We start from the raw sequence: 12172 nt of genomic DNA on the forward strand, positions 1-12172 counted from the left end.
GATCCTCTTCCTACCTCATAGAATTTGTGTGAGAATGAAATGAGGTTAAATGAAATCAAAGATCTGAGAGTCCTTAGAAGGTACCTACCTCACTCAGGAAACGTAACTGAATCTGAATTGTTTACAGAGTTTGACTTGGTGTATCTCCCTCGTGATGCAATAATTTGAAAGCAAGAACTACATCGAAATATATCTATGATTAATTGCAGTGCCTAGCACGTTTTTAAAAAGCCACTCAGTAAATTTATCGGATTTATTTTTAAATTGCTTTTTAAAATTCCCATCAAAGTTGTATAAGGCGTACTAGCTTCTGTTTTTTAATTTTGTAAGAGAGAATCAAGATCTCCATCAGCATTTATTACAGAGGATGCTTTAAGATGCTTTGAAATCAACTCGGTTTCATAAAATTTGTAAAGTTTTGGGGAAAATACCCACGGATTTGCCAAAAATATGTAAGCAGAGCTAAAATTGTTCTTTTTTCTCCCATCTTATTCTTTGCAAAATGACTACACACCGCACACGTTGTGCCTCCGGCGTTCCATGTCCACCAGCTGCTCACTACTGAAGTTTGAGCCCTCTTTCGCTTGTTAATATTCTTTCCTATAAGAACGTAAGTGAATCCTGATGCCATATATGTTATTGAACATAATGAAAATTAAGCATATTGAATTAATGAAAGTGTCCACACATTTTCATGCATGGCCACGGTGCCTTAGAGTTTGTATACTACTTTATAATACATCGTTGCACTGGTTGTTCAGGACAAATCCTATAAGGAAGCACATCTCCACTTTGCAGATTAGGAAGCGGAGACCTCTAGAGTGTGAAGACGCACTCTGGCTCACAAACCTAGGGCACTGGTACTCAGACTCGGGCCCAGGTCTGCCAGCACTGAGCATATTGGCGCCGCAGGTGACTAAACACCCGGAAGTAGGATGCTCCACAGTAGCTGCAGAGGACCTCCTTTTAAGGTCAGAGGTGGGATTTCAATAGAAATTCTTTCCCAATTTCTTGCTTTTTTGATGAAAAAACACTCAATGGTTAAAAAATATCTGATAAATAGACGGTATTTTTACCATGACATACATATTTATAGAACCTGTAGATAAAATGATGTACAAGTCACTTAGGTTTCCACGTAAGGTTTTGGGGACTGAATCAGTTTGCTCATCCAAAACAGAGATTGAAACAGTACTGCGTGCCCAGCCCCAGGCTGGCCAGTGAGGGTGAAATGAGAGCGCTCCCATCCAAGTGCCATCAGAAACTATATTTGCAAAGCAAGGTATTATAATTTTCATTAAAATAAGTATTACAGATAAATTCATCAACTATCTCAAGTTCTAGCTGCCTAAAATTAATTGCCAGGTAATTAGCAGCACTGGGAAAGTTTCATTTTAGAGACCTCCACATCCATTACAAACTGTGAGCCTCAGGTTCTAATAAAGTTCCCCGATGAAAGAGTTACAAATTCAGTCCTTACTACATACTGGAGCATTCTGAAATCTAATTAACTCTCTGACATTCAACAGTGTAACTAAATTACTTTATTCAGTTTGAGCACATGTCTGTAATCTTCTGATTGAAATTAGTGCTGAAATCATCAGGAGCGATTATTATTTACCCACCCACCCCACCGTGGCTACCACCCCACAGGCTCCTCCTCAGAATCTGAAGACACTATTCTCCAGGGAGTTTTAGAAACTTCTGGCTATAATAGAATGTTGGGATGGGGGGACTTTCCAGGTTTTAAAGTTAGAATTTCCGAACAAAAGAGTTGTTTTCTAAGTCTTAAATTGAAGAAGAATTGTAATAAGGCTCCACACAGCAAAACACCCGCTGATTCACTCCTGTCTGCCCTGTGGTTCTGGTTTGAATTGTGCTCCCACCACGCTGTACTCCTCGAAACATGCTGAATCTGCGCTCTGTTTCTGTTTGCCCGACTTGTACAGCAGATCAGGTGTTTGACAATCAAAGGAGAAGAAGCTACGGACTTGGATAATCTCTTCAGAGGTAAAAACACACATTAGCAAAAACACAGACCGTACTTTTTGCTGTGAAGAATGTCGTGCTTGTTTGGTTGGTTGGTTGATCATTCCAGTAGCGATGTTGGAAGGAACCTGCCTGGACGTCAAGAGGCTTGTGTTCCGTCCCGACCCTGAGAGTAGTGTTCTGTTGCTTCACTGCTCTAACCCTTAGTTTCCTTATTTTTCAAGTGAAATGACTAGACTCTGTAATCTCTATGATCCTCACTCATGACAGGAAAAACCTAAACCCGTCAAAGTGAAAGCCTCAGTGGTAGAACCTCTCCCAGCCGTCTGCGTGGAGGGAACCAGAACCATCTCATTGCATTTTTGTAAGTTGTGGGACCAGAAATGTTAAGACAGACTATTGGAAAAAAGTCAACCATTACAAGATGAGGGATCATTGGGGCCAGCCCATGGCCTGGTGGTTGAGTTCGGTGTGCTCCACTTTGGCAGCCTGGGTTCTTGGGTTTGGATCCTGGGCACAGACCTACCCCACTCATCGGCCATGCTGTAGTGGCAACCGCATACAAAATAGAGGAAGATTGATGCAGATGTTAGCACAGGGCAAATCTTCATCAGCAAAAGAAAAAAAAAGCTGGTGGATTATTAGCTTAAAGGAATAAGAATTGCACGTTTTCATTTAATTGTGTTTCTTTCCAACCAAGGCTCAATATAGACAGAATTTCATCTATAGTTTTGAGATTATATTGTAGCAAGCTGAGGAGTAAATTCCCCCTTGGTGTGTGAATTTGGTGCAATGAGTTTTATTTGGTCAATGACAACACTGGTGATGTGTAGTTAGTGCCCTGATGTCTTCAGCCCTGGTAGGTCTGTATGTGCGCACCCCCTAGAACGCAGTAGGACACCTGTTTATCTTCTGGAGGAGGAGAAAATTAGTGAGCATTCTGCTGACTTGGCCAAAACTGCAACCAATTAGCACAGTTTGGCAGCACTGCGTGTCCTCTGCAGTATGATTGCCGGTTTGCCTTTCTTAAGGAAGAAGAGGCATCGAGCAAAAGGTTGTAACTTCTAGGAGCACAGGGAGCCTGCTCTTCCAGGCAGGCCCAGGCTCTGCTCGCCAGCCAGAGAGCTCCTGGCCTCATCTCAGCCACAAGGGGAGGAGGAATCCTGTCCTCAGAAAGCGGAGAGCAGGTAAGTTACTTTGGTTTTGTTCTGCATCTACACGTCTCCCTAATCAGAAGAATTTCTACGTAATATAATGGGATCTGAACATTGCTTTATTTATCGATTTACTTTTGGTGAGGAAGATTGGCCCCGAGCTAACATTTGTTGCCAATCTTCCTCTTTTTCTTCCTCTCCAAATCGCCAGTACTTAGCTGTATATCCTGGTTGTAAGTCCTTCTAGTTCTGCTTTGTGGGACGCCACCACAGCATGGCTTGATGAGCAGTGTGTAGGTCGGTGCCAGGGATCCAAACCAGTGAACCCCAGCTGCTGAAGCAGAGCGTGCGAACTTAACCACTCGGCCACGGGGCCAGCCCACTGAACATTGCTTTAAATAAAATAAATAACCGATACTTTGGAAACTGCTGCATACAAATTTTCTAATCCATTTTACCAAGCCTTCATTCTGTAAACCACATGTTTTGGAACTGTATAAGGAGCTCTGAAAAAGTGTCAGTGTTTTAATTCATATTTTGACACTTCTGAAAGTATCTCCACAGAGTAATTATGCGTATGTGCCTGTTAAAACATACGCAGTCAATTTCGTGGTTCACATAGTAAAAGTATTAATCCTTATAAACATAGGAAAAAATATCTCTAGCAAAAATGCATTTGCATAATGCAAAAGATAAAATTTCTTCTAACTTGTTCAGTATGCACTTGTTCTCTTTTGCATCATTTATGAAAAATTTATAACCATATGTGTTTATTTGTTTGTATATTCACTGTGCTCTTTAATGTAAACATTTTGATTTTCTCACAGCAAAGGTCTGTGTTGACAGATAAGGGCAATAAAGACCTTTGAGTGCGTGTGGAGCACCCAGCCTGGTGCAGAGCACGCAGCTGCCTGGGGGCCCGGAGCACTTCTTGCTGAGAAAATGCCTTCAGAGATCCATCCTAGTCCAGGAAAAGTCACAGGATTTATGTGGTACCTGCTTTCTCTTCCAGCCTTTTGTCACCCAAAGTGGTCCTTCCTCGTATTGGACTAATCCTTGTTATTATAGTTAAGCTCATGTTGTCTGGTTCTAACTGGATGAGACAAAACAGTGAGAATAAATATGTTAATACTGTGACATTAAATGATTATTTACTATTTCTCTTTTATTTATTTTGTTTTGTTTTGAGGAAGATTAGCCCTGAGCTAACATGTGCTGCCAATACCCCTCTTTTTGCTGAGGAAGACTGGCCCTGAGCTGACATCTGTACCCATCTGCCTCTACTCTATATGGGGGACCCCTCCCACAGCATGGCTTGCCAAGCAGTGCCATGTCCACACCAGGGATCCGAACCGGCGAACCCTAGGCCACTGAAGTGGAACGTGTGAACTTAACCACTGTGCCACTGGGCAGGACCCTCTTTTATTTTTTGCGAATCTATAAATCTGAGCGTAATTTCTAAATCCTTACCTTTGTTTTTCGGTCTGGCCATAGGTTTGAATAAATGTCTCCTTAATTCATTAGGAGTTGGGGTGTTTTTTTTTTTCTTTTTTTAGGAAAATAGGCTAAAATTTATTCTCCATTTCTCCATGTGGGAAAATAACATACTTTTGATTTTTAGAGATTGTGTACACATGCATATGCATGCACACACAGTTTCTATTTTTCAAAGTGGAGTCTGTTTTCAAGTTTAACTTGGAAACAGCTTTATTTTCTAAATCGTTTTATTCACAGAGATATGCTTGGCAGGTATAATAAAAAGTCTTTTAAATGCTACCCATTATTTTCAAGCATACTTCTTAGAAATTGCACATTTTTTCCTTTCCCATAATAATGTATAAAAATAAGATGGGGTGACAGAAATTTTTAATTCGTTTATAACGGTATAAATTGGTTGAGGAGAACAAGATTATCTAAAAGGATGTTGATGGTAAAACTGACAGAAGTAAGTTGGAGTCTGTCTTACTGATCTAAAGGTTTACACGTAAGCTTACTGAGTGTTACACCCAAGACATGGCAAACGGGAATAATCCTTTGGGACTTTTGTTAGGTAAATAATGTGTGAACATACAGTTGACGTGTTTGGCGACACCCATTCCCCTTCTCTGGCTTGGGCTGGGCGTCTCTGTCGTGGCCTTTCAGGTTGTTACCTTTGCTCAGTGAGCGTTCACAGAGAACTGTGCAAAATCCACTCCTTTGAACACAAGTTGAGTGAGGCTAAGAAGGTGCATTTCATTAAGCATGAAGGACCTGCTCCTCTGAGTGGTCTGCCCTTCTGCCCCCAAAGGGACTCTGGAACCAGAGCAGCCAAAGCTCAGCTGCTCGGGACTGCAGAGAGGCGTCCCTGTCAGACTGCCACATCGCACCACCCCGGGGACAGCTTTGATCCTGTGGAATGTTCAGCTAGAAAACTGTTTCTTTTTTACTGTCGGTTATTTTTGGTCTCAAACGTGTAACCAATGCTCACTTTTTTAAAAATCCAAAAATTTCATAAAGCAAAAAACGTTAGAGATAAACATTGTTAATAAATCCTTCATAGATTTATTTTGGATATAATAATTCATCTTTTTGTTTTCTATACCAGTATAGAATCATTATATTTGGTGATCTGCAATTTACTTTTTTTTCCAGTTGCTAGTTTATCATGGTTATCTTTCTAAGTCAGTGCATATACATCCGCTAGATTCTTTTCCCATTTTTAGTGAAAATTATAGTCAAGTACCCAAGAGATCACACCCATTTAATCACCAAGAAATAGAAGCTGACTGGAAGCCCATTGCATGCCATCCAGTTGCCCCTCCTGCCGGGACAATCACTCTTCTGATTCTGTCACTGTCCTTCACTTTGTCCCTGTTTTGAAAGTTTTACAAATGAAGTCACACAGTATGTATGTATGTCTGACTTCTTTTGCTAACATTATGTTTGTGAGATCCATCCAAATCATGGTTTACTTATTCTCATTACTGCATATTATTCAATTTTGTGATAATGCCACAATTTATTTATTTATCCATTTTATTGTTGGTTGTTTTCAGTTTTGCCCTTTTATGAGTGGTGCCACTAGGAAGATTCTAGCACATCATTTAGTGGATATGTGTATGCATTTCTAAAGCATATACGCCTAAGAGTAGAATTTCTGGGTAACTGCGTTTGCAGATAACTCCAGGAGCTGGAGTCAAATGTTTGACAGAGTGCTTGCGCTGGTGCACTCCTCCCAGCGCGGTCTGGAGATGGCAGGTGCTCTGCATCCTTGCCGGCAGTTAGTTTTCGTCAGTCTCTAATTTTGGTCATTCTTTTGGGTTTACCGTAGTATTTAATTATGCTGTTAACTTTGCATTTCCAGAGGCCTAATGAGCTTGAATACGTTTTCCTGTTTATTGGTTATTTGAATATCCTCTTTTGTGAAGTATCTTTCCTACTTGTCTTTTAGATTGTCTTTTTCTTATTGATATGTAAGAGTGCCTTATATCTGTAAATGAGTCCATTGTTGGATAGATGTATTGCAAATAGCTTCTCCACTCTATGGTTTGCCTTTTCGCTCTCTTAATGGTGCCTATGATGAATTGAAATTTCAAGTTTTAATATAGTCCATCAATCTTTTCTATTTTGCATGTTCATCAAGATATTCTTCTGTTCTTTATTCTGGGATCTCTATTGTTTTTGTCTCTCATTTAGATCTACAACACACCTGGAAATTGTTTTTTATACATGATAAAACCTAGGGGTCAAGATTCACTTTTTGTGTGAATATTCAGTAGACCCAGCATCATTTATTAAAAAAAGCTTCCTTTCCCCTATCATTCATTGTAAGTCAAATGACTATCACTGTCCTGCCTTAGTAAGTGGCATGTGATATCAACTTTGATATCCAATCTGATGCAGCCGTCTTTTAACTCCAGCACTCAGTGCATTTGTATTCAATGCTGTTGCGGTTAAGTTGGGTTTATAGCTATCGCTCTAACAGCAGTTTTCCATTTTTCTCAGCAGGTTTGTGTTCACTTTTATATTTCTTTATTTTTTATTAATCAAGCATTTATTTTATAATTTTCAATATATTAGCCTGTTTATTATGCATTTTTAATATTCTTTTAAAGATACTAAATCTAGTATAATATATGTCTTTGTGTAGGATCATTTTTCCTTTGAAAAACTCCTTTTTGTGTTTCTTCTAGAGTGTCTTCTAGCTATGTCTTTTTAAAAAGTAAATTTTTCTTTGTCCAGAAATGTCTTTCTTTTGCCTTAGTGTTTGAAGAATATTTTGCTGGTTATGGAATTCTGGATTGGCAGTTAATTCTTTTCAGGTTTTACAGATGGCATCCACTGTCTTCTGACCTCCATGGTTTCCCTCGAGAAGTCAGCTGTAGCTTTGTTGTGTCTCCGTTGAAGGGAGTGTGTCTTGGAGTGTGTCTTATTTTATCTGGCTCTATGGGATTCTCCTGTTGTCTTCGATTTTCAGCAGTTTTATTACAAAGTGCCTAATGTGGTTCTCTCTGTGTTTGTCTTTCGGGGTTTAGAGTGCTTCTTAAGTCTATGGGTACATATTTTTCATTGCTTTAAAACATTTTTTGACCATTATCTCTTCAAATATTGCTTATGTGCCATTCTTCCCCTTCTCCTCTTCTGAGACTCCATCTGCAAATACATTAGGCTTTTTCTTGTTCGTATATCTTTTACGCTATTTTCTGTATTTTCCTTCCTTTTTGAACTACATGCTTCAGTTTGGAATTTTTCTTCAATATCACTAATACTCGCTTCAACTATCTCCAAACTGCTGTTACCCCCATCCAATAAATTTGTAATTAACTCTGTGCACCTTTCAGTTCTAGAATTTCCATATACATGATTTTTAAAGTTGATTTTAGTTCTTGAGCCAAATTCTCTATTTCGCCATGTAATTTCTTAAATGCATTGGTCACAGTTATTACTTTTGTGCCTTGTCATACTGCTGCCTGAGTCTCCTGTGGGCCTGCTTTTCTTGTCATTCTTTGTAAGAGGACTGTTTGACTAAAGCTGCTGCATCATAACTGGGAATGGAACTCCCACTGTATTCTTGCTTAAAAGCCACGAAGAATTTCACTGAGTGATTCTACCATAGTGTATTTAATCAAATGCTCACTCATGAACATTTTTATTATTTTCAGCCTTTAAATTTAAAACAAAGACACAGTAAATACTTGTACAATTATATGTGAGCATTTGTGGGAGTATTTCTATAGGATTAATATCTGAGAGTGAATTTGGTGAATCATAAAGTGTGTATATTATAAATTATGAGCATTATTTCAACCTGCCTTTAAAGTGTTTGTAGCTGTTTGCACTCCTAACAATAACATATGTCATCACTTCCCTCTGCCCTTGCAGATAATGACTATTTCACCTCTTTCCTCTTGCCAATTTGATAGAAGAAAAATATGTCATCCTTTTAAGTATTTTTCTTTGATTATGAAGTTTCTTGTTTTTCCATGTCAGTCATTTTTTCTATAAATTGCTTGTTCCTGTCCTTTGTCCATTTTATTATTGCTCATGTTATTATTCTAGACTTGTAGCTGGCTTACTGCATTATGGATACTAATACATTGTCTGTTATATATCTTACCAATAATCTGTGCATGTGCCCCCATCTGGTGCTCCCACTTTATATACTTTTTCTTTTCATTTTTTTTTAAACTAAAAATAAGTTTGCATGCAGTCTAATTTATTGGTTTTTCATTCATGGTTTCTAGTTTTCATTTCATTCTTATTTCAACATCAAGGTCATACTACTATTTAATCATGTACTGTGCTAGAAAATCTGTGGCCTCATATTTTTAACATTTAAATCTGTACTCTATCTGGAATTGAATTTGATGAGGATTAAGGTAATATACTAGCTTATTGTTGGCTTTCTGAATTATTTCAATACCATTTAAAAAATAATCTATCTTTTCTCATCCTAGTTTGAATACAGTCCTCATGTAGGAAGTTCTGTTATATGGTTGAAACTTAAAAGCTCTACCATCAATGATTCATGTGCATACACCCAAGACTCTTTTCATATCTGGAGCTGTGGGTGCCACCTTGTTCTAAGGAGATCTGAATTCAGTGGAGGAAAGTCAGTGCTGAGGCATCATCAGAAGGTCAGAGCCCGGAAAGACTGGGGAGGATAAGAACAAGGGGATGAATATCATTAAACTAATAGGAAGAAGAAAAAGCACAGCTAAGGAGTCAAAGAATGAAGACAAGAAGGGTGAGTGGAAGCAGTCATCAGAAAGCCACGACTTGTCAGACTTCTCCATAGGTTTAAAAGGCACAAATCTTCTTGGACGTCGTTTTATTTCACCTAGTTCTCTATGCAAGGTGACTCAGAGTTACAAAACTCACTAGTTTTACACACAATAAAAGCCCCCTGGGCAGACTCTGCGCATTTATTTGCCAGGAATTTTTAATTAACGGAATTATGATGCAAATCTGTATGAAGGGCTGGAGTTAGTGCTTTCAGTTTGTTGTGGATCACAAAAGTTGTTATTTCTGTGCATGTGTAAAGATCTTTAGTCACCACTGGATTAATATGGAGCATGCTACACAAATTTGCCTATAAGAGAAGGAGCTTAATAGCAAATCAATACCTTCTGCTTTGGATTTTTGGTGGGGGGGAGGTTGAGACTCATGCTTGAAATCAGTGTTTTGTCTGTTCAAGGCATCTATCTGATTCTGTGTGGCATGACTCTTCAGACAGGCAGTCACCCCGTGCACAGCTCCAAAGGCAATGACTGTCCAGCTTTCAGAAGTGCCCCATGATCCCCAACAATGAATCTCATGCTTACTACATAATTTCTTCAATAAGTTAGAGACTATCACTAACATGTCCTTTAAACCCAGTGAAAATATATTCTGCCATTTTCAGTTTATGTGATAAAGGATAAATATAAACATAAAAAATTATCAATGCTCACAATATGTATTATATTATTTAGAAAAATGACTAACTTGTGCCATGAGCTATATGGATACTGAATTTTAAGGGTCTTTTGGGGTTCATGCCCTAAGTACTTGCTTTCACAGGGAAGTGAGGAAAGAAATGACTCTCTACAGCCTTCTTACTTACATTGTTTGTCCATGGAAATCATTATAGTTAAAAAGCAGATTGTTTTGTTTATAGTTAGAAAGGCATGTAAAGAGCTTGTAAGTTATCACTTCCACCCTCACAACAGGACAAAAGCTCAACAAACTGAACAAACAGCTCATCTTAGATCCATCATAGAATTAAGGTCCTACCCACAAGGGAGACTCCTTTACCAGTGGCTTATATGTCTTAGGGGAAAGGCAGTTAGACAACTGAGTCCCCTCTAACCATACATCTCATATAAGGGAAGAAAAGGAAAAGCCAAGAAACTCTTCTGAAGGTCACAGCTCAGGGACTCTGGCCCATTACTAAAACTGGTTTTAATCATAAGACTGTAGAACACTTCCCACCCCACCAATACCTTGACTCCAATATAATAATAGTATATTACAGCAGAGAACTGTAAAACACAGCCTCTACTTAAGGAAGAGTTTGTAGGGAAACTCAAACACCACAGGGGAAAGAAAAAGGACACTAAAGGAAACTGAAGCCTCTGACACCTACAGGTAAACCAAACACTGAACACAGCCTAACTCCTAGGTGCATTAATATAGAACTTCACACTAAAGAACTTTTACCTAAGTTTCTATTATCCGACACATCACGTCTGGATTTCAAAAAAAGTTACAAAGCATGCTGAAGCAAAAAAAAAAAAAAAAAACCCAAAGAACCCCAAAAAACCCAAATACCACAGACAAAGAGATAAAGCAAGAATGATAACCAATTTCAGGTATGGTAACCATTTTAGAATTATCAGACTGGGAATTTAACTGACATACTTACATAATTATATATCTATGATATGATGAAAGCTCTAATGGACAAAGTAGACAATATGTAAGAAAAGATGGGTCAAACAGGGGAGTTTGGAAGATGGCAGCACAGGAGGGTCCTGAACTCACCTCCTCCTGTGGACACAACAAACTTAAACTACCTGTGGAACAGTTTCCTCAGAGCGATCTGGAAACTGGATGAAAAGAACCTCCACGACAAGGGACGACACGGGGGTGGGGGTGGCAGAGTGCTGCCCTGCTGAGGGGGCCACACCCAGCCACAGTGCTTCACGGTTGAGAGCAATCTCAAAGCGATGGAGCTTCTCCCAGAGGAGCAAGGGATCCGAGCTACACATCAGGCACCCCAGCCCTTAGATGCAGCACAACAGAGACAAGATGCCAAAAGACCAGGTTTTGAAAACCAATGGGGAATACGCCCAGGATAACTATAGAACTTCAGGCAAAGGAAAACCTGCCCACCACACAGACTCACTCAACCCAGAATCCAACACAGAAACACCTGATTGGAAAAGGGCATAGTCCATTGGTGAAAAAGACTCATTTACTGAGCTCAGAGCACATCCCAGAGAGGCATGAGGTGGCTAGGCCCACCCCCCAGTGACTGAGGCTCTAGAGGCAGCCATCATATTGTGACCTAGTTCAACATGCTGACACAGTTGCTGGCAAGCACCATTGCAGTCCTTCCTCTAGCCTGTTAGCACAGAGGTCTGTCCTGCCTCCGAGGCAGTCAGCACCCGAGGCAGCCAGGCAGCACAAGCAGCTCACCCCAGAGATCAGCCCCACCCACCAGCAAGCCTGCAGCAGACCTGCATCACTGAGCCTTGCAAACAACCATACAAGGAATCTGTGCTGCCCACCAGTGCACCTGGAACAGTTGTGTGCTGACACACTAGGGTCCCGTCCTGCTCATCAGTGCACCTGAGGCAGTTGCATGCCCCTGGGCCATGTAGCCAGCCTGACTCGGGGCCTTCCCCACCCACCAGTGCACCTGAGGCAGCCGAGCACCACCAAGCCATGCAGCCAGTCACACTGGGGGCCTACAGTAGTTGTGCATCCCCGGGGCTAGCAACCAGACACAGTGAGGGCCTGCAGTAGTTGTACATCCCCGGGACTAGCAACAAGTCACACTGGGG

At 40.1% G+C, this 12172-nt stretch overlaps 1 protein-coding gene across 1 annotated transcript in view; it reads left to right on the forward strand.

The window, feature by feature from the left end:
* The window catches only part of L3MBTL4 (L3MBTL histone methyl-lysine binding protein 4), a 282590-nt gene that overhangs the window by 177046 nt on the left and 93372 nt on the right, over positions 1–12172 (forward strand). The window contains 1 exon segment of the mRNA XM_046671181.1: positions 1935–2010. Within this exon segment, the coding sequence (XP_046527137.1) occupies positions 1935–2010 (76 nt within the window).

The sequence above is a fragment of the Equus quagga genome, chromosome 9, assembly GCF_021613505.1.
Source record: "Equus quagga isolate Etosha38 chromosome 9, UCLA_HA_Equagga_1.0, whole genome shotgun sequence".
Lineage (NCBI taxonomy): Eukaryota > Metazoa > Chordata > Mammalia > Perissodactyla > Equidae > Equus > Equus quagga.